The 20,004-nt window shown below is 40.9% G+C and overlaps 1 protein-coding gene across 2 annotated transcripts; it reads right to left on the bottom strand.

The window, feature by feature from the left end:
• Positions 1 to 6,367: 6,367 nt before the first annotated feature.
• On the bottom strand, positions 6,368 to 19,541 carry LOC135585021 (ENHANCER OF AG-4 protein 2-like). 2 transcript variants are annotated; one of them, XR_010479776.1, is made up of 13 exons: positions 19,168 to 19,541; positions 18,614 to 18,690; positions 13,477 to 15,447; positions 12,842 to 13,355; positions 12,552 to 12,660; positions 12,131 to 12,243; positions 11,872 to 12,059; positions 9,929 to 10,517; positions 9,326 to 9,854; positions 9,117 to 9,212; positions 8,919 to 9,018; positions 8,638 to 8,795; positions 6,368 to 6,695 (listed from the first exon to the last, which is right to left on the bottom strand). XR_010479776.1 is itself a non-coding variant. In XM_065083916.1 (12 exons), exons 1-11 carry the CDS (start codon positions 19,276 to 19,278, stop codon positions 8,948 to 8,950), a joined length of 4,368 nt encoding a protein of 1,455 aa, XP_064939988.1. In that variant the 5' UTR covers positions 19,279 to 19,502; the 3' UTR covers positions 6,575 to 6,695; positions 8,919 to 8,947. The 2 variants fall into 2 exon arrangements, 1 of the variants encoding a protein (XP_064939988.1); XM_065083916.1 differs by lacking the exon at positions 8,638 to 8,795 and having other exon boundaries at positions 6,575 to 6,695; positions 19,168 to 19,502.
• Positions 19,542 to 20,004: the final 463 nt, after the last annotated feature.

The following is a 20,004-nucleotide window of genomic DNA, read 5'->3' as shown; positions in this document are numbered from 1 at the left end:
AAACAGAAGAAGATCAAAATCGAAAGCAATCTTAGGGAAGAACAGTCAAATCACCATCAAAAAGAGGGCACAAGATGCATGGTCCAAAAGAAATGCAATAGGAGGAAACAACTATTCTCTATGCTATTGCTGTGGAGGATGCTCGCTTAATCACAAATCTTAATTCAAACGAAGTAATATCAATTCGGACATCATCAAAGACCATCAGAATTCAGAAATGGTCTTGTAGCTTACAGAAATCTATTGGGTAGCTGGTTGAATTCTGCATAAAATAAATTCATAAGTCAATGATGCTCTTCATTAGTAAGAATAGACGGTGCTGAACCAGCGATTTAAAAAAGGCGCTCGGGCAAGGCGAGGCGAGAGGCCCGAGCGCCTCGCTAATCTCCCAGGCGACGCGCTTCAAACAGGCGCCGCCTTGTCACGGACAAACTTCTAAACAAGGTGTTTGATGTAATGCTTATGTATGTCCGTGTCTTTTGGCATGTTCATGCCTTGTACAACATGTAAAGGGGCGGCCAAAGGCTTAATAGTCCCATTTTAGTTGGGTTGGTGGCCTCTTTAGGCTTGTAAATAAAGGTTGTGTCATGTTGACACGTACGAGAGATTTTTGGTCTGTAATGGACCATTTTACCCTTTTGTTGTGCCACTGTTCAGAGCTTGTAAAGTCTTTTGTAATTTGCATTGTCTATGAAGTGTTTTTCAGAGATGTTTGCTTGTGGATCCCGATTGAGGCGTTCTCTCTAGCCCGTTCTCTCTTTTGTTGGTCCTAAGGGACAATGGGAGACTTCGGGGAGGCTGACCTTTGCGGACGGACACGCAAGGGTGCCGCACGACTTAGGCAAAACCAGCTAAGTCCGTGACAGATGGTATCAGAGCGGGACAAGCACTCATAGAAACACTTAGCATGCAAACGTGGGGGACCTAGCGGGGCTGCGTTGAGGGCAGTCAGCACACGCGCGACCGTTTAGGGGGAAAAAGGGCATGGAGATGTAGGGAAAAGGAGTCGCTCAGAGGAGCGGGCATCCGAGATTAGCATTCAGAGGAATGGCCAACCCTTCGCGCAAGAGGCACCACGAGAACAGGCAAGCTTGGAAGAATGCGGAGCGCACAAAGGTTGGGATGGCTGAGTTTGAGCTACGGCTCAACGTTGACAACTATACTTGATGGTGCTCTAGGCAAGCGAGGCGCTTGGCAAGAATGAGACCATGCAAGGTGGAATGAGTTGTTCATCGATCGAAAGAGTTGTGCAAAGCTCACAGAGGTGAGGGGAATTGCTAACTCAAGGAATTCGGTACTCATACATGGGCTTGTATGCGGACGATGGAGTGTTCGCGGCCATCCCAAGGCGACCGAGACTCGGCGCCATGGAGCATTGAAACTTTCTCTTCGGCATGTGAAGGATACGTCCGTAGGAGGCTGAAGTGTGCAACGAGTTCAGCATGTTGCTAGGCCTTGAGTGGTGCAGCGGGGGCTGTATTGACGTGGAGTCGCAATCTAGCAAGTGAGTTTGTAGGAGGCAGAACAATGCACAGTTTGTTCAGCAGATCGGAGTAGTCCAAGGGGATGGTGGTCTCCGAAATGAAGAGAGATGTTGCTCCAATGGGACAACTATCCAGGAGGGATAAGTCCCGGCTCTCCAAAGGGAGAATCATGTGCGACGGACCGCACATGTTGAGGAGGAGTACCTCAACAAACAACAACTCCACGAAGCTCGATGGACTGAGCAAGCGGCGAGGAGTCGTCGTATGATCTCGCTTGAGAGAATGCATTGGTGGATGCATTGCGAGATCAAGTGGGGGGGCGACCCAAAGCAACTTAAATGAAGGCACACTAGGAGTCGATATAGAGATCGGACTCAAGGGAGGGCTGACCCGTGGAATGGTGGGCGCGAGGGCCACCATCGACTCAATGCAAAAACGAGGAGCGGAACAACTTGGGTGTAACTTGGCGAAGTACCCAAGCCGCATGAAGGGAGCCAGCATAGAAGTTGGAACATGGAGCAGAGGCACAGTGCTTTCCTTAGACAGAGGTCAAGGACATGAACTCTTGCAGAGGCAAGAGTAGGATCATGTTGTTCCATGGGGCCTTCATTCTAACAGAGCGGACTCATCTTGCATGGTGCCAAAGACGAAGGGAGCTTCTAGGCACATGCACCTTATCTCGGAGGAGCATTTAATGGAGGAACTAAGGTGACTCAATTTACGAAGGCGAAGTTGGGTTCAGAAGGCCTTAGCACGGGGCAAGAGGATGCAGAGGCGGGTACTCTTGAAGAATATGCCATAGTGTTGTCATTCAAGTTGCCATGAAGGAAGCAGTGCGCAGCGAGGATTGTGCTGGTAGGGGCAGAGGCCTAGGATCCAGACAATGGTGCACAAATTACAGTGAAGTCGGTGGACTTCGGGAGCTACTAGGCGACGGAATGTCCTAGAGCGGTGCTTCATCTAGGTGTGACCCAAGAGTGGGTGGATGAAGGTCGATTGCCAAAGGAGCGAACAAAATCGAAGGTGGAGGAAACCCTGCGATGTATTGGCAGAGGCCACACATGGAGGGTTCACAATTCGAGTTTATTCCACAAGGATCAGAATGCAATGGAGATGTCACCAGGAGGCGACATGGTGCAGCGGATCGTGGTGGAACAATTCGTGGCAATGCGATACACACGACTTAGTCCCGGGAGGGACTAGATCATATGGAGGTATGATCGGGAGCTACTGGAAGCTCCACTTCGGTGAACAACACGACGGCAAGAAGGGCTATGGATTCAAGGAGTGAAGGCCATGGTACCGCAGAGGCGGGTCTTCCGTGCGTGCATCGAATTTTGCTTCGGATGAAAGCCTTGGTCATCGGCATATGGGGGCTGTGTTCCACCAAGGGAAAAGTTCGAATGCAAGTACTAGTGAGTTCCATGGGAGGAACTTGATCATGCAGAGGTATGATCGAAGCAGCTGGAGAGTTGGACTGCTCCAGAGCTCATATTCGCTTAAGGGAGCCCGGCAAGTCAGAGGACAAGGCCGAGTAAGCGAACGTTGCTACCAAGGAAGCTAAGGAGAACAGAATCGGTGCAAACTCTACAACGTGATGGCAGAGGCCATGCATGGGAGTTGCAGTCTGTCTTTCCATCGACCAAACAGACTGCTTGGAGAACACAGAGGTGTTGAAGCAGGGGGTCGAAAGGGGCGAGGAAGCGACGACGAGTCCAGAGGGACTTAGCTACCCAAAATCAAGCATCAGTTAGAATGGAGGTGGCCTCAGAGGAGTGCCACGGAGACATATCTACTGATCGTGAAGAAAAGGGATGCAGATGCGAGGCGACGGATGGTAGGGCCATGGGCATGACAGCGCCATGGTACCGCAGAGGCGGGACTTCCGTGAAAGTCATTGATCCCTTGCTCTCATGGAGGAGAGCGCTTGGTCGTGAAAGGGGCCGAGGAGGTGGAGGATGCAGAGGCAATCTCCAAGTACCGAGACAAGGCTGAAAGGCAGAGGCCGAAGAACTTCGTAAGACCGGTGTCAATGTGCTTCTCATCAAGATAGCCGAAAGTGAAGGACTTCGGGTCATGCAAGAGTGCATAACCAAGGAACGAAGCAGGCAGTACGCGGTGTTGTACCTTTGCTACTCAGTGGAGTAGGCGGTAGGGTTGATGGAGAAGACGGTACAATCCCAAAGGCGACCAAACCTATGAGAGAACTACTCCAAGTTGGGGTGAAAACTTCCTGCATTCCAGAAGTTCAATGGCATTGAGAAGGTGAATCACAGTAGCTAACTCAACGCAAGGAGTACAAACACTTCAAGTACTTCAGAAGTATGAGCAAAGAGCAGGCGAAGGCCAGTAACCAGCTCGATGCATGAAGTACAACCTCGAGGAGGCGGGCGAAGTCAAGTAACCTTTGCCTTCTCAACTCTTAAGAGAATGGGTGAAACCGAGTACCCCAATTCTCTTAACTATCCAGCAGAGGAGCTCTGCATATGTTCAAAGACCCTTCGAAGATAATGGAAGACAATAGTTGTCAAATCCTCACCAACGGTGATCAGTGCTACTGAGAGTAGATTGTCCGCTTCATTTCCCAACGAAATGCCAATCGAAAGCGGAAGTGATGCGAACCTACTTGGATGTGATGTGACAACTAAGTGAAGGAAGAGTCAATGAGCAAATTTTGTGGAGGAAGGACCCAAAACTTCAGAAGTTTGCGAGACGATGCTCGTTAAAGCTCCAACAAGCATCCACCCAGTTCAAGCAGCATGAGGAATTTGAGAGACTGGCGCAGTAAGGATGGTCTTTTCCTTCATTTGGGGGATCCGCAGGAATCAACAAGGATCAACACAACTCAGCCAACCCCACACCAGAGTCAGAGTCATTGGTGAGTTGAAGCAGCATGGCGGATCAAAGGGTCGACTACTCAAAAACAGCAGCGGAGAGCAGCTGGGAGCCAAGAGGCGCATTGTAGCTGGAGCAGAAGACTGAAGACTCAGCAAAGGCGAGGAGTTGCAGTGTCGACAAAGGCTTCAACGAGGACGTCGAAGGAATAAGTGGGGGAGAATGTCACGGACAAACTTCTAAACAAGGTGTTTGATGTAATGCTTATGTATGTCCGTGTCTTTTGGCATGTTCATGCCTTGTACAGCATGTAAAGGGGCGGCCGAAGGCTTAATAGTCCCATTTTAGTTGGGTTGGTGGCCTCTTTAGGCTTGTAAATAAAGGTTGTGTCATGTTGACACGTACGAGAGATTTTCGGTCTGTAATGGACCATTTTACCCTTTTGTTGTGCCACTGTTCAGAGCTTGTAAAGTCTGTTTGTAATTTGCATTGTCTATAAAGTGTTTTTCAGAGATGTTTGCTTGTGGATCCCGATTGAGGCATTCTCTCTAGCTCGTTCTCTCTTTTGTTGGTCCTAAGGGACAATGGAAGACTTCGGGGAGGCTGACCTTTGCGGACGGACACGTAAGGGTGCCGCACGACTTAGGCAAAACCAACTAAGTCCGTGACAGCCTGGGCGCTCGCCCGAGCCCAGGCGCTGGGCACTTCGGGCGAGCGCCTGGGTTAACTAAGGCGACCGAACCAAGATTTTAGGTCTGGTTCGGTCTATGATGGTTAGTTGGTTCAATCGAACCAACTAAAACTGATATAAGTGACAAACGAACCCTAACCCTCGCCACTGCCGATCCCGATCCCGATCCCGCTGCTCGCTGCTATCACCGCTCGCCGCTGTCGTAGCTCGCAAACGTTGCCGTTGTCGCCGCTCGCAAATGCTGTCGCTGCTCGCCGCTCCTGCTAGCAAACGTTGCCACTGTCGTTGCTCGCCGCTCCTGCTCCCACTCCTGCTCCCGCTCCCACTACTCGCAAACGCTGCCGCTGTCGCCGCTCGCGCCTCCTAATACTCGCCGCTCCCGCTCCCGCTCGTCGCTTCCTCTTTTCTCAATCAGCCGGCTCAGCACCCCTTTACACTTCCTTTTAACGGTATACGTATACTGTATACTATTAAATGTTAATATTATTAAGTTTATTTGAAATGATTAATTTTTAATATTGTTAATAGATTAATAATATATTATTTTAATTTAATATTATTAATTTTTATTAATTATATTATATATTTTTATATTATATTATTAATTATATTATATTTTTTTATATTTTAGCGCCTCACTTCGCTCGGGCGAGCGCCTAACGCCTCGGACGTTTTTGGACCTTGACGCCTTTTGGCGCCTAATGCTTTTTAAATCACCGTGCTGAGCACAAGCTAGTCTTGTATAAGTTATTGATCTATAACATAAACTGGAGACCAATAAAAAAATATTGAAATTATAGATTTGGTAGTCTCAGTACATTCCAGATATAAATTCCTTTTTTCCACTGCTCAGATATATTCCAGATATAATTAGTAAGAATAGATGTGTAGACACAGTCAGCTTTCTTTCTTGTCAACTTGGTTTTAATAGTTCACATCATGGTTTTAAATCTCGTCACCCGTCCCATACAGGTACGTGCCTGTGATTTGTTATGCAAAACATAGGTAATTAAAATAAATTAGTTGTGTTTCCTTTTTTCTCCTGCCTTGTTTTCCCACTGCTCCCCTTTTTTTTTTCTTGTCACTCATCTTATAAAAATATAGATGAGACATGAACATGCAACAAAGATATACAAAAAATCCCAACAACTATCAAAATTATACTGTTACCACACCTTACGACTAAAAAATATGGAGTTTGATTACATACCATGAGCATTTAAGAAATATTTATCCCCCAGAGCGCATACAAAACAACTTCACAGTCTCAACTCCAAATAAAAGAAGTAAGCAATGCACAGGTATAAAGATGAATAAAACTGAACAATCATCAGTTTGATAGTTTCAACAAACAATAAGCTTCAACTTTTTCTTCCAAATGTCATAACAAAAAGTAAGTTAGATACACAAACACTTGAGAAAAAATAATGCTTAATGTTCATTCATTTTGACCATTACAAATGGAATGCAAGGCACAAGTTATGTTTATCAAAATGCCAGTGCTGGAGCTATCAAAAGCCCAGTGAGAAGTTACCGAACTGTACAAATTTCTCATATAACTTATACCTCAGCATTTGAAGTGGCTTATCTGGCACAAAATCTCTAAGAACTTTTTCAGCGTCCCCAAAAGGAATCCAAGATATAAGTACGTATCCATATAAACCACCATTTATCTAGTGAATCACCTGCGACAGTTATAGATTAGTTCAAATTGGTAGAACTTAGAAGAAAAAAAAATTCTGGAAACAAAAAAGTTCTAACTAAATGTGAGCCTACCAAGAGTCTGTAGTTGTAATGCAAGATAATATCCAACAATAAACAGTCAACAGAAAAATAAATAAATAAATAAATCATGGCGAAGCTAGAATCATAGTTAATTAATACATAATGATGCTTACTAAATTTCCAAAAACACCAGTATCACCTCAAAGCTAGGACTTCCAGTAATTATTTGAATCCCTTGACTATCATAAAAAACCACAAAGTAGGGACCTATCTTGCTCACAGCAATGTCTATTTCAAAATTGTTAACTACCTAGCTAATTCTGATGCAATTCAGGCTGACATGGTGGGTCAAAGGAGTCATTTAGTTTTTCGTCCATATTTGTGCATGTTGGGAAGAAGCATAAAGAAAGTATCACACCTAAAGAACTATAGGACAGAGTGGTTGATAAGAATCAAAGGTTAAAAAACAACAAAATTACAAAGAAGGAAGAGAGAAAAAAAGGCAACCGCGATCCTGTTACACGCTGGCAACAACCAGGCTTCTATATACCACAAAATGATAACCAAGACTAATTAAATCTAATTTGATGTAACACATGCCTCATAAACCTCCCATATTCTGAATCATAATCATACCTATTTGATTTGTTCAACTGACTCCTAAAGCTACAATTATCTGAACCACAACTATTAACTTACACATAAATATATTTCCCCAGACTATTCAAAATCAAAGGAGATCGGATTGATTATCTTATCCAAACAAAAATAGCCATTGATAGCCATTAGTAAGTAATCACATAATGAACTCTGTAAAATTTTAAAAAAAATCTAAAAGTCCATAAAACTAGAAAAGAATATTTCACATGTTTAGACACATTGACTTAACCCTACCACCTATTGCTGGCTCGATTTGGACTTGATCCCAAATAATCTCAGAAAAAACAGTCTTGATTAATTGCATCAACTTTTTTATACAGCCATTTTACGCTAACGGCTCAATATTACAAGATAAAATTGAATAAGAAACATTTTTATTTGTAAGCTGAGCTCTTATGGTCACTCTCAAACTTTAAGCTCTCACGATCTTAATGATTCCTCCCTTGGATACTGTTGTAAAGCAGAATCATATTAGTTATGGAATAGACTCAAGGGGGTGAAAATTTTCCTCCCTGATTTGTAATGTGATCATCACTTAAGAATGCCATGTCACAAATTTTCTTGCCATCACACATAATCATATTTACTAAGTTCATCAATCTTCAGACATCCAATAAGCAAATAACATACACTAAAATTCTTTAAAATGAATTTAAACAATTAATCATCAGGCTAGTTTGTCATTCATCAACATGAGAACTTCACTCAGACTAATTAAAGTTAGTTTATCCATACCCAATTACTTTAACCCAAGGTCTCTAAGTACCGGTTAGATTATTAATGCATGGTCCAGTATTTACTAGTCTCACCAAAAAGTATACTTCGAACCGGTGCATATACGATTTATTTTTAGTTTTTATTATCTTATCCAGTATATACAATTGGGTGGCACAGAACAGTATACAGTCTGGTGTAGCAGTTCGTAACCAATTCAATAGGTTATCAGAAACTGGTATGAACCGAAGTTTGAAACCTCTGTTCAATCATAAGTGATCCCGCTACAAGCTTGAAGACTTAGATCTATGATACCAAGGCTTTCTCAAAAAGCAGAATTTCCAAGTTTGTTACTTGTCTTTTAATTTTAACATTCCATATTCAGAGAATGATATCAAATATAATGGAATCAACCTCATTTCAACCATTTTTCACAAATTATGGAATTGGACATTACATATGATCAGAAAGATGTACGATGATTTTACAAAAAAAATGTTACCAGTTGCCTATACAACATGGACTTACATTAACGAAGTCAGTATGTTCGATGCAGTTGCTAAGACAATTAGAATGTACATATTCCTGTCAAAAGACTAAACCAAGTATCACAACTCTGATTCTTTGATAGCATCTCACATTGACTGCAGCTCGGGTCTCAAATTCTCAGACGTCTTAGGATAAAACTGAAATAAATTCAAGAAAAAACAAGCAAAATCTATAATATGAGGATATTAGGTGAAAGATAAAGAAAAAAATCTGAAAATTACTCTGACAAAGTTAAGGATAGAAGCAAGATCAAATATTACCATATCTAAACATGTGCATACAGCTGACTTTAGCCTGGTCTCCAACTATTAAGACCAGGAACATCTGATCTGCCTGGCAGCACTTGGCGAAAACCATGGCCTGCAGGAATGAAAAGACCCCATTTAGTCTAGGTATGATGAATATCAAATTATCAATCTTGGGACTGTTGGAGCATCTTTCCTCCAAGTCAGCACAACCTGAGACTGAACCTCCAGAAGGCCTTGGATTATGCACAGGAAGCTGAAATCCCATAGGGTTCGACAAAGGTCTTTCCCTGGTAGACCTCATAAATCCTGCCCAACAAAAATTGATTGTTAAGAATCTCACCATCCTAGGTTCAGTTTCCTTTACAGGGTTCACAATACAGATAACCACATTCATTTATCTGCAACATATAACCACATACCATCCTGAACAATAGGGGCGCCTGAGCATGATGGTCTTGCTCCAGACACCCAAGCAGCATGCTGATTATCAGGGCTAAAATCACTAGAATGCACTTTCCTTTGTTCATCAGACATAAGTTGTCTTTGACCATTTGGAACAGATGTCAATGTGTACGGATTGTGAGATTGAAGCACTGGTTGTTGACTCATGGGAGTAACATGTGGAAAATGGCCAGTGGGCATTTGTGCGGTTGGAAGAGGATAAGTGGAGGGAGTTTGTGAAGGGGGATGAGAATTGTAAGGCCTCTGGTGGAAGGATGAATTGCCTTGTTGAAACTGGTGAATGTGATGAGAATTCTGAGGGGCTAAATACAACTCGTTATGTCCATATTCAAATTGCCTAGATGAAGTAAAGTTACTTAGACATTGTGTATTGCTCATTCTATTTGCCACAGAGCTTGGATGCTGCTGTAGAACCACTTCACTATTTAAAGCAGTTTCCTGGCCCTGAATTGCAGCATTACCAGCCATATCAACCAGTTTGTTGCCCTGCACACAGATGCCAAGAGTTAAACATAAAACACATTTAAGTCACTAGACAAGCAACTATAAGAAACCCATACATTTTGTGTCCTGAGCTCTTCCTGCACAGGGGCATAAAATAAAGACGGTGGAGAAGGTGACACTGTTGGTAGAATTGGAACAGAAGGAAGAGATGTTTGTCCAGATATTGGCAAGGGTGGTGGGGGTGGGGGTGGAGGTGGTGATGGTGATGATGGTGGAGGTGGGGGAGGCGGCGATGGGGGTGAGGGAGACAAGGGTGGAGGAGGTGGCGGTAGTGGTGGAGAATCCAAAGGAGGTGGAGGAGCAGTAGGTAAAGGGGGCAGTTCATCTGGATTAATCGATGTTGCTTCCAAAGTTATGCTAGATTCCTGATACTTTAATTCAACTTTTTGATAATCATTTCTCGTTATGCCCTTCTCATCTTTGGACAAAGGATCATCTTCCATTTCAAGTTCACCATCTACATCTTTTAGTACATGATGATGTCTGTCACTCGGTGTCAAAGAACAAGTGTCTAATTCTTCTAAAGTGCTGCCAACTCCAACTGGCATTTCATTGCCAGAATCTCTGCAAAGGGTGGTAGGGTGATCTTCCTCATCTTCAAATACATTAGTAGACAACAATCCGGGCAACTGAAATGTTGTATTACTGAAAGAAAATAGAAACAAATGAAACACAAAGAGTAAGAGAATATCATGTCAAAGTAAAGAAAAAAAAGATATTATATAAGTGGTTGCAATGCTATGCAGTTCCCAGTCCATTAAATGCAACACCCAATCTTGATTTTGATCTACCCAAACATGACTGAGAAGTTCAAACTACAATATAGATCATTAAGAATTGCGTAGATACATAGTCCCTTAGTTTGGACTTCAAAAACGATGACAAGCATTTTTTTATTGTTTAGTAGAAGACTAATTAAGGGAAAAGGTAGTTTGGAGTTTGGACCTTAAAGAAGACGACAAGTCTGTTCATGTAGCGAGAGTAAGAAATCAGCAATAGGACAAGCAGTTTGGACTTTGAAGGAACAGCTAAACCTAAATTCAAAAAAAATCAGAAATATGTGATCCTTAACATCATCACTCCTTTCTTTGCCAAATAGAAGACCTCGGAATTCAATTTTATTTTTTCACCAAAACCCTTTTGTCAGGTAATTATTTCCTCTTCTTCTCTTTCCTTCCTGATGACTCCACACCAATATCAAAAATTAAACCAAAATAAGAAATTCAGTTTGGTTCAGTTCTGTCTTTGCTTCTACTTCACACAATTATATGTTAATAAAAAAATGAAAAATCCAAACAGTTAGTTTCAAACTTCAAAGTTCAAACATCTGGCAATAACCAAGCCAAACAGAACAGATATACCCTTTTCCTAGTAAAAGAACCTTCCAAACCAATCTAAGATCACTAAAATCTAAGACGCAAGTTCCTTTTTTTTCATGGCACTGGCAAGATACCAATGAAGTGCAAGCTATGCCTTCATGAAGTTTGCTGACACATATTTGATTGCACGAAGTTTTATCTTTCAATGTGTTTGGTCTCCAAATTTATACCAGCAAAACAAAATTGATTGGTTTTACCAAAATAATTTAAGTAGAATTTTGAAGTGATTAACAAAGATAATTCAGCATCATGGAACCATATATGAGATACAAGGGTCAAAGTGATGCAAAAAACGATTTTGGTACTGAGATGTGATAGGATAGTGTATTTGCAGGACATAGGTACACCTCTTAGTTGTATCGGAAATTAGTTGCTCAAAGACGAACTCTTCTAATTCACAGTTTAAGAAACTTGAGATTTCTAGATGTATCATTATATTCAAAAGTCAGTTGCCCAAAATATGTAATTTTATTTATTTATGATCATAACAGAATGCAATTATTAACATAAAAATTAATAAATGTTAAGAAAACAATATAAATGAAAGACCGCTCAAAAATTGGCAGGCAGAGCCTACAAAACCAAATATTAAACAACAAATTTGAGATGTCACACTATACCTTCCATACTCATCAACATGCATGCCGTCCATTTCTCTGATTGGATCATCCACAGACCTCTCAGCTCGAGATGGACGTCTAGGAAAAAATCCAGCATTCACATCAACATTAGGAACTTCAATGTCATCAATGTATCGACGAAGAAGAGATTCCGGCATAATTTTCCTTTCAAGCCATAGCCTCAGAACCTGAGAATAAAAGTTTACTTCTTTTAACAATGCTACAATACAATCAAATCATGAGAAAGTAGCAAAATTACCTTGAGACACTGACGACGATTCTCCCGAGCACCAGACCCAGGTGGCGCAGCAGCAGCCAATAAGCGTGGTAATGCTTCCTGTATTGTAGGAATGTATGACGACCCAGCAATCCCTGCAGGTTATCAAGATATCAGGAATAAAAAGAAGTTTGTGAAGATAACATCTATAGTTGCAGCAATTCTAGAACATGAAATAGACCAGAAAGATAAGAGTATATGACACAGAAAAACACCCCCATAACTAAATTCATTGACACAATTTATTGTTCAGCACCAAAGAACTGAATCCACATTCTATTTTATTGCACCTAAAAACTCAAACAAGGGAATAGTGGAACAGTGCTTACTGTATTAATTGAATTCTACCATAAACTCCAAAAAAAAAAGGAGAGTAGAGTTCTACCAAACATGGACTTACTACCTTTCTGGGTATGTGAACACTGAGTAATAGAGTCAACGAGGAAAAAGAGGTCAACTCTACGATGAAAGCTGGGTTCAGTCTCCAACTTCTGAATAAGTAGCTCCACAATCTGCAGACAGTCATATCTATAACCCATTATAATCTGTCACTGGCTGCAATAAACTATTCTATCAAACAAACAAATGATCAAAAATACATGGTAAATACAGATCAGGGCATATAAAAACTGCTAAAACATGAAAAATGCACAAGCCATATACCATACGGCATGATTATGCAAGTATTCTCACCTCACCAACAATGCCATATTTGGCACACTCAATTGCTAGCCGAGTTGCACGTCCAATACTGTCCTTTGTCCTTGAAAGTGTTTCTATCATGCCCTCAAAAGCATCACGTGCAACAGCTGCTTCAGTACCACCACTTAGTGAAACCCCCAGTGGCCTTTGATCAGGACTAGTCCTGTGCTCACATTCTTTGATTTCCACTTTGTTTGTTGAAGGAAGTTCCCAAGGAGCTGCAGATGGAGAATCAAATGGCATTGAAGCATAAGTTTCTTTAATATCCCTTTGAGCAGAATTTGTTGATGAAAAGGGAATTGGTGTAGCAGGACTTGGGCTCCTTCCAAAGAGTGCATTTGGAGACGATATTACAGGAATAGCATTTACAGGAGGCAGGCATCGTGATTGTGCGTCTCTCCTTTTTGCTTGAGCAGCTGCGATAAGGTGCTTCATTGACTTAGTGGTATCAGTAAACACAGATTCGCTATAGCTCGCTACTTTCTCTTCTTTAGAAGCTTCTGATCTGTAAAATAATGAAACAACCAGCAAATAATCAAAGAAAAACTCACACAAAAACAAAACATCTTTTCTCTCCAAAACCACAAAATTAACATGGCACATCTATCTAAAAAATGAATTTATACCTTTTATGTCCTAAAACATCCTTTTGAGAATTCTGCCCCCCAGGGTGTTTGTTATTGAGCTTATTTCCAGTAAGCACAGTAGTGTGCATATTGCATTTCGAGGTCGCCTTTACGCTAACTGATTTACTTGATGCCTTATTTTTTTCTGGTGTAGCTTGACTTCGGGATGAGCTCAACCTCTCAGTTTGGTGGTTTGAAAGTTTGGATGGATGATTTTGAGATTTCTTTCCTGAATAAGAACCCAAGGGTTTTATATCAGGCTTTATAAATGTTTGATCTATTGACTTCATTGCATCATCGACAGCAACAGGAGTCTTGGGTGATACAATGGGTGGTCTAGAATCACCGAATGATGATTTCTGATATTCTTGCTTCTTAGGACTTTGAGAAGCTTGCAGGCTTTCTGATTTTTCTACCCTCCTCTCCTTGTACTTTTCAGCCATCTTGACAAGCAATGTCACATCATCTGAAGGCTTCTCATCCCTGATAAGATCAGGCTTTTCAGCCACAGCATAACCAGATGGAGAATCTTTGTTACCCTCCATCACAGAATGAAACTTCTTTTCAGAAACAGAGATGCCTGAATGTGCTAAAACCAAGTTGCTAGTAGAATCTTTATGAAATGGGGTCTTCTGTCCTTCCTCCACTTTAACATCATTAAGCCTACGTGATCTACGTCTATAGCGGATGTGTGTACTCAAGGACCTATCAATCGTTCCATCTTTCACAAACCAAGAACCAGTTTGAATTGTACTTGCAGTGGCTTTAGTGGCAGTAGTAGCCACTGCATCCATGCCCTCAGAACCTTTGGTCGTCGAAAGGACAACCTCGTTACAAGTTATAGGCATCCCACCATGATGCATTTTCATTTCTGATGTTAACTGATTTTCAGTTTTCATGGAGATTCCAGATTTTTCTGTCTTTACAACTTTACCACCTTTACTTCTAGAATCAATATTAGATAAGTCATTATGTCTTGAGTTCTTCCGCTTGTCACTATTCTCCTCTACCATTTTTGATCTTTTAACTGGACATGAATCTTTGCTTCCATCCAAAGTCCGCTTTTTATTTCTAACCTGGAAAATCTTCACTGTTGATTCACCAGAAGACATTGACCCTTTATAGCCATGTTCTTCAGAAACATCTGTGGCTTCCTTGCGCGGGTCACTATTTTTTTTTTCCTTTTCAAAGGAATGTTCTTCAGATATTTTCAGACTCTTTGATATTTTTGAATTTCTCAAGTCAGTGTCTCTTGAAGTCACCCTTCTGCTATCCTCTCCAGTCACCTTTGTTGTTTGATGATCACTTTCTAGAACCTTCAGCACATTACCTGCATTTGTCTCCTGAGATTCATTTACATCTTTAGAATCACTGGAATCCTCAAGTCCATCATGAGAATAGATTTTTGGAAGTGGCTCTATAGTATCAGTTTTGGGTAACGTCTCTGGTTCATTTCTCTTACTAACATCAGAATTAGCACACATTAATTTTTCCTCCGTACCAGAACAAGTATGAGAAGCTGACTCGGAAACTGCAAGTTTTTCTTTCTTTGGAACTTGAACACCTTCGCTTGAAGTTTTGTTCCTTTTCAAGAGGGATCCAGGCCCACCTAAAGTCAGATCAGAAGATACATCTTCCTCCTGGCTCCTTGAACCCAGCTCCATCCCATGTAGCTCATTATTCGAGCAGTCATTCTCACCTCTTCCATTATAATGTGATGGCTCATGATGTTCCCTTAGATGCTTGCTATCTTCGAAACCACTAACCGAGGGAGATGCAAGGGCAGAATTATTCCTGACAATATCCTGCCCTGATTCTCCTGAATGTTTCTTGTTCAATTCTTCAAAAGCCTCACATATCTCCTCCACAGCACTAGTGAAATATTTCACTGTTTTACCCTGGCAACGAGCTATTAACTTACCCTTTGACTCATCAGTAAACACCTGAATATCAGCTGGTAAAACAAAGGCACTGCAAAAAGAAAGTCAAAGAAGGTGATGGCCATAGGTCCACAGAGTAAGCAATCATTTGATTCATGGATAGTACAGAACATAACCACATAAGATAAGTCTAGCATAGAAAGTATTGTATCCACGATTAGAAGATAAATCTCCATCATGTTTATTTTCCAAGCTTAAGTAAGATATTCAAAAATAAAATGGAGTGCTTGATTTGAAACAAAATACATGTTTCTCAAATGATTTATAATAAATCTCCATCATATGATTAGAAGATAAATCTCCATCATGTTTATTTTTCAAGCTTAAGAAAGATATTCAAAAACAAAATGGAGTGCTTGATTTGAAACAAAATACATGTTTCTCAAATGATTTATAATAAATGCACAAGGCATTTGGCACATTGCACATAACCAAAACAGGAAAAGGAACAGCTACAGACTTGCTATTCACTAGCCACACCCCTTTCCCACTGCATAGAGGTAAGTCTGTTTTCCTTTTTTTTATTTGTTTTCCTTGTGGGCATCACATTAAGGGACATCCAGAATTTATATTTGGCATATAATTTTGGAATTTACCAAGAGTTGATTTTGGTTTAACTTATGAGAACTTAAAGTGAACTGATGACAGAGGACATCTAGCTTTTCAGGAAAATACTAAGCCTCAAGTTCGATTGGAACTATTACTTCACTCCAAAGTGAGAAGTAAATGGAACAAAAAACATATTCTTGACCAGTCATGATCAATCCTGAAGTGTATACTTGTCGATGAGTCAAGGGAGCATCACAAATACAAACAAACTTCTGTTCTGTCAGGTATACATCTTGAGAGAGATCAGATAGTCTTTTGATAAAGATTAGTTCAAAATAAATTGTGAAGATGCCTCTTTTATGTCAAACATGAAACAAAAACACAAATATTGTTTTATAGATCAATTATATTAATGTGAATAGATGCAGCTGTAGGTTGTATCTACATAACTCCATTTTGCTTGAACTCGTATACACAGAGTCACTACATACTGGTCCAAACATGAACCGATATGTGGACCACCACCTTTTCAGGCAGTCTGGTCCTGTCTAATTAAAAGGCTGATTAGGGCTCGTGATCACAAGCCCTCTGCTCCGTGGGCACTCATTGTCATCCATCGTCATAAACCTCCCCCCTTCTTGTCATCATCCGGCGATGCCTATCTCTGCTCTTCTCATTGCTGTCCACTGCCACCCACCTCCACTCTTCTGGCTATCATCCACTGACCTCACTGCCCTCTCTTCTTCCTCTTCTCTTCCTTCTCTTCTTTCTCCACCGTCTCCTCTTCTTTCTTCCTCTTCCTCCTTCCTTCTCTTCCCTGATTACTTGCTCCTCTTCCATTCTCTTCCTCTTCCTCCACAGCCTCTTCATCCGAGTCTACTCAAGTTTCACAATCAGGTCAAGGACATGCTTCCATGTCCTCTCGTTCTTCCTCTTCCTCCTCCTTTCCTTCAACTCCTCTTCCTTCACCACCTCCTCTTCTTCCTTCCTACTTCCTTCTCCTTTCTCTTTCTTCTTCCTCCTCTTCCTCCACTGTCATCGGTTCCTTCTTCTTCTTCCTCTTTGAATCTTCAGTACATACTAGTATACCATGTGTCGATACACTGTTTTATCGATCAGGAAGTACCCATTCCAGTCCAGCTTGGTATAGGATCCCAGTACGAGATTGCAAAAGCAGTCCTTGGTTGTATCTATCTCTAGAATTAATAGTTAAACCAAGAATTGTAACATATAGACTAAGTTCAAAGGTGGCTTGAGTTTTGTTCTTCCATTTACAACAATTTAGTTGAATCTTGAACATAAAATCTTTACATAACTGTATTCTGGCTTTCTTATGTAGATATATTCATCAATTTAGTTTCAAGAAACTAATTTCTTGGTCAATGAGGCCTATGCAAATCTAGCATAGATCTACTTGTATTTAAGTTGATTCCACTCAAATATAGCCTAGATGCATTCAAATCTGAACAAGATTCATGCACACATGACCTATTTGGATCCAACCAAGACATTCAAATCTGAACAAGATTCAAGTCAGTCCAGCCTAGATCCATTTGGATTCAGCCAAATGACTGAATATGACCAAGATTCACATAGATCTAGGTTAGAACCACATAAATCTAGTTTAACCTAGATCCACATACTTACAAGTACTTCATGAACTTATTATTTCAAGTACATATTTGTAATACATGTATCAGATGCCCACTATAGCACTTTTAAGAGGTATTTATGCATACCCTATTGACATATGCTTTACAATCAGCCTTGGAGACAAAAAAATATATATAAATTTTTAATAAAATTAGATATCATGGTGGGTCCAACGGTCCAACCAGTATAGATCAGTACATGATCATACTGACAAGGATCGATTTGTGTACCATACTGGTTCAGCTGACAACTGATATCAGTATCCACCAAGATTTGAACTTTAAAACTTAAAACGGAAGTGGTGCAATTTTTTTAAGAACAAAAAAGCACAACATCCTTCAACTTCAAGCTGCATATATTTAATAAAAAATTTAAAAACCAACATAAGCAAGCACTACCTAACTAACAAATTTTAAAACAACACCAAATTTGGCTATCCAAATTTCAAAGCTACCTGAGGATATGAAGTAATGAAAAAAGTACCAAAATTCAAGGAACACCCACTAAGTGCCCCTTTACATGATCTCTAACTATGACTTTAAAATTTCACAAAAAATACACTAATTAAATTACTCATCTTGACTACCTCAAGGCAATAACACGAAGTTTCATGGTTTAACATGAAGATCCTGTTTTATAGTTCAAAATGGTTTAGTGATCCTCCTTGAGTTTCTGATAATTTCTGCATCTTTTCCGATATAAGAATAGTGTTACAAGTCAGCCAGCATGCTGCTCTAAGTGGGTCGGCTAAGCTTTAAGCATCCTTCAGCAAATGTGCTCACTTATCAATGAAGAATCAAAAAGAAAAATAAAGATAGCTTACAAATTCAGTTTTTTGCATTAACCATAAAAGCGACTTTGTGGTCACTTTGTCCCCATAAAGTAGACAATGGTCTCAAATCATGAGTTTAGTCATCAAAGATCATCAGGCAGAATATAGCAAATTAATATCAAGAACAGGTGACAGCAAAACGACAATAACTAATGAGACTTACATCTCAGAAGTCCCAAAGAACTGAACAAAGTATTTCCTAGGATCTGGTGATCGATCAAATTCTTCTGGCCTGCTTATCTGACGAGAAGGTAGCCAACGTTTTAATCGAGGTTAAACATATTAAGAAAAGGCACGAAATGCAGAGGATTTCAGCACAACAAAAGGGGTGGATGGAGGAAAAGAAAAGCACAGTTACAATTGCTAAATCATCTTGAAGAACCAAATGAAAGATTAACAAATATTGCGATAAACGATGAATCGCTAAAGGGAAAGCATGGAAGATGTCTCCACCACACAAATCAACGGAAGGGAAAGGATAAATCGCACTTAACAAGAAATAAAACACAACGTTCGTAGAAAAACCCCAATAAGAACAGCACCACTGAACCAAGAAACACACAACAGAATAACCAATATCCAAAACCCTGGGTTCCCGGTTCCGAACAATCCAAGTAAATGCAACACAGACATCGGCAGACGCCGAATCACAGAAGCATCAAAAGCCCAATTTACATACAATACCAGAGGAAAGAACAACACAGAAATCGAGCTGACCTTCGCGGGCCAAGCAGGATACCCCTTCACCTTGGCGAGAACGAGATCCCCCGGCTTGAGCTGTTCCAAGTTCTTAACCCGATTCCCACCTCTCCTCCGCCCGGGAGGCATGGTGTCGAGCCCACAAACCCTAACGCTCTTCCCTCTTCCAGGAACACCACCGCCTGCGGACAAAAGCGACTGCGGGAAGGCAAAGGAAACCCTAGGGCTCCGGTCGAAGGGCGGTTCTCCCGCTGTATCCCGCGGCGGCACGGAGGGCTACGGCGGAAGGATCGGGCGGCGGCGGAGGACGGGCGGGGGAGTCGGGCGGCGGAGCGCGAGCATTTCGAACGGCGCAGACGAGTGGGCGAAGGGGATTAGGAGTGGCGAGTCACGATGAGATCAAAGCATCTAACAAAGGAAGGTACATGTGAAACGCGTTCCATATAGAACCACCGCTCACACGGATTGGATCGAGTTGGCTGAACCCAACCAGCTTATCAGGACCCAATCTGAGAACAACATCTATTTAAGAGTTGTGAATAGAGACGGAACCCTTTAATCGAGATTGGAATGGATTCAATCCAATTTAATTTAAATACTTAAATTATTAGCCGAATGTGGACGGAATAAAATTTGTTATTGATTTTTTTTAATTGATTCAAATAAAGAAAATTTATTGTTTAATTTATTTTTAAGGAACTCAGACTTTACTAATTCTTGAAAATCTAAACAAAACTCGTGAATTAAAATATATATATTTGGTATTGAGATTTCCACTTCGGATAATGATGATGATGGTCTGAGAAAAAATAAATAATCCTATAACACGATTAAGGATGATAATGGTTTGGAATC

Source organism: Musa acuminata, chromosome BXJ1-9 (assembly GCF_036884655.1).
Source record: "Musa acuminata AAA Group cultivar baxijiao chromosome BXJ1-9, Cavendish_Baxijiao_AAA, whole genome shotgun sequence".
Classification (NCBI taxonomy): domain Eukaryota; kingdom Viridiplantae; phylum Streptophyta; class Magnoliopsida; order Zingiberales; family Musaceae; genus Musa; species Musa acuminata.
This window is presented reverse-complemented; position numbering and strand designations above follow the sequence as displayed.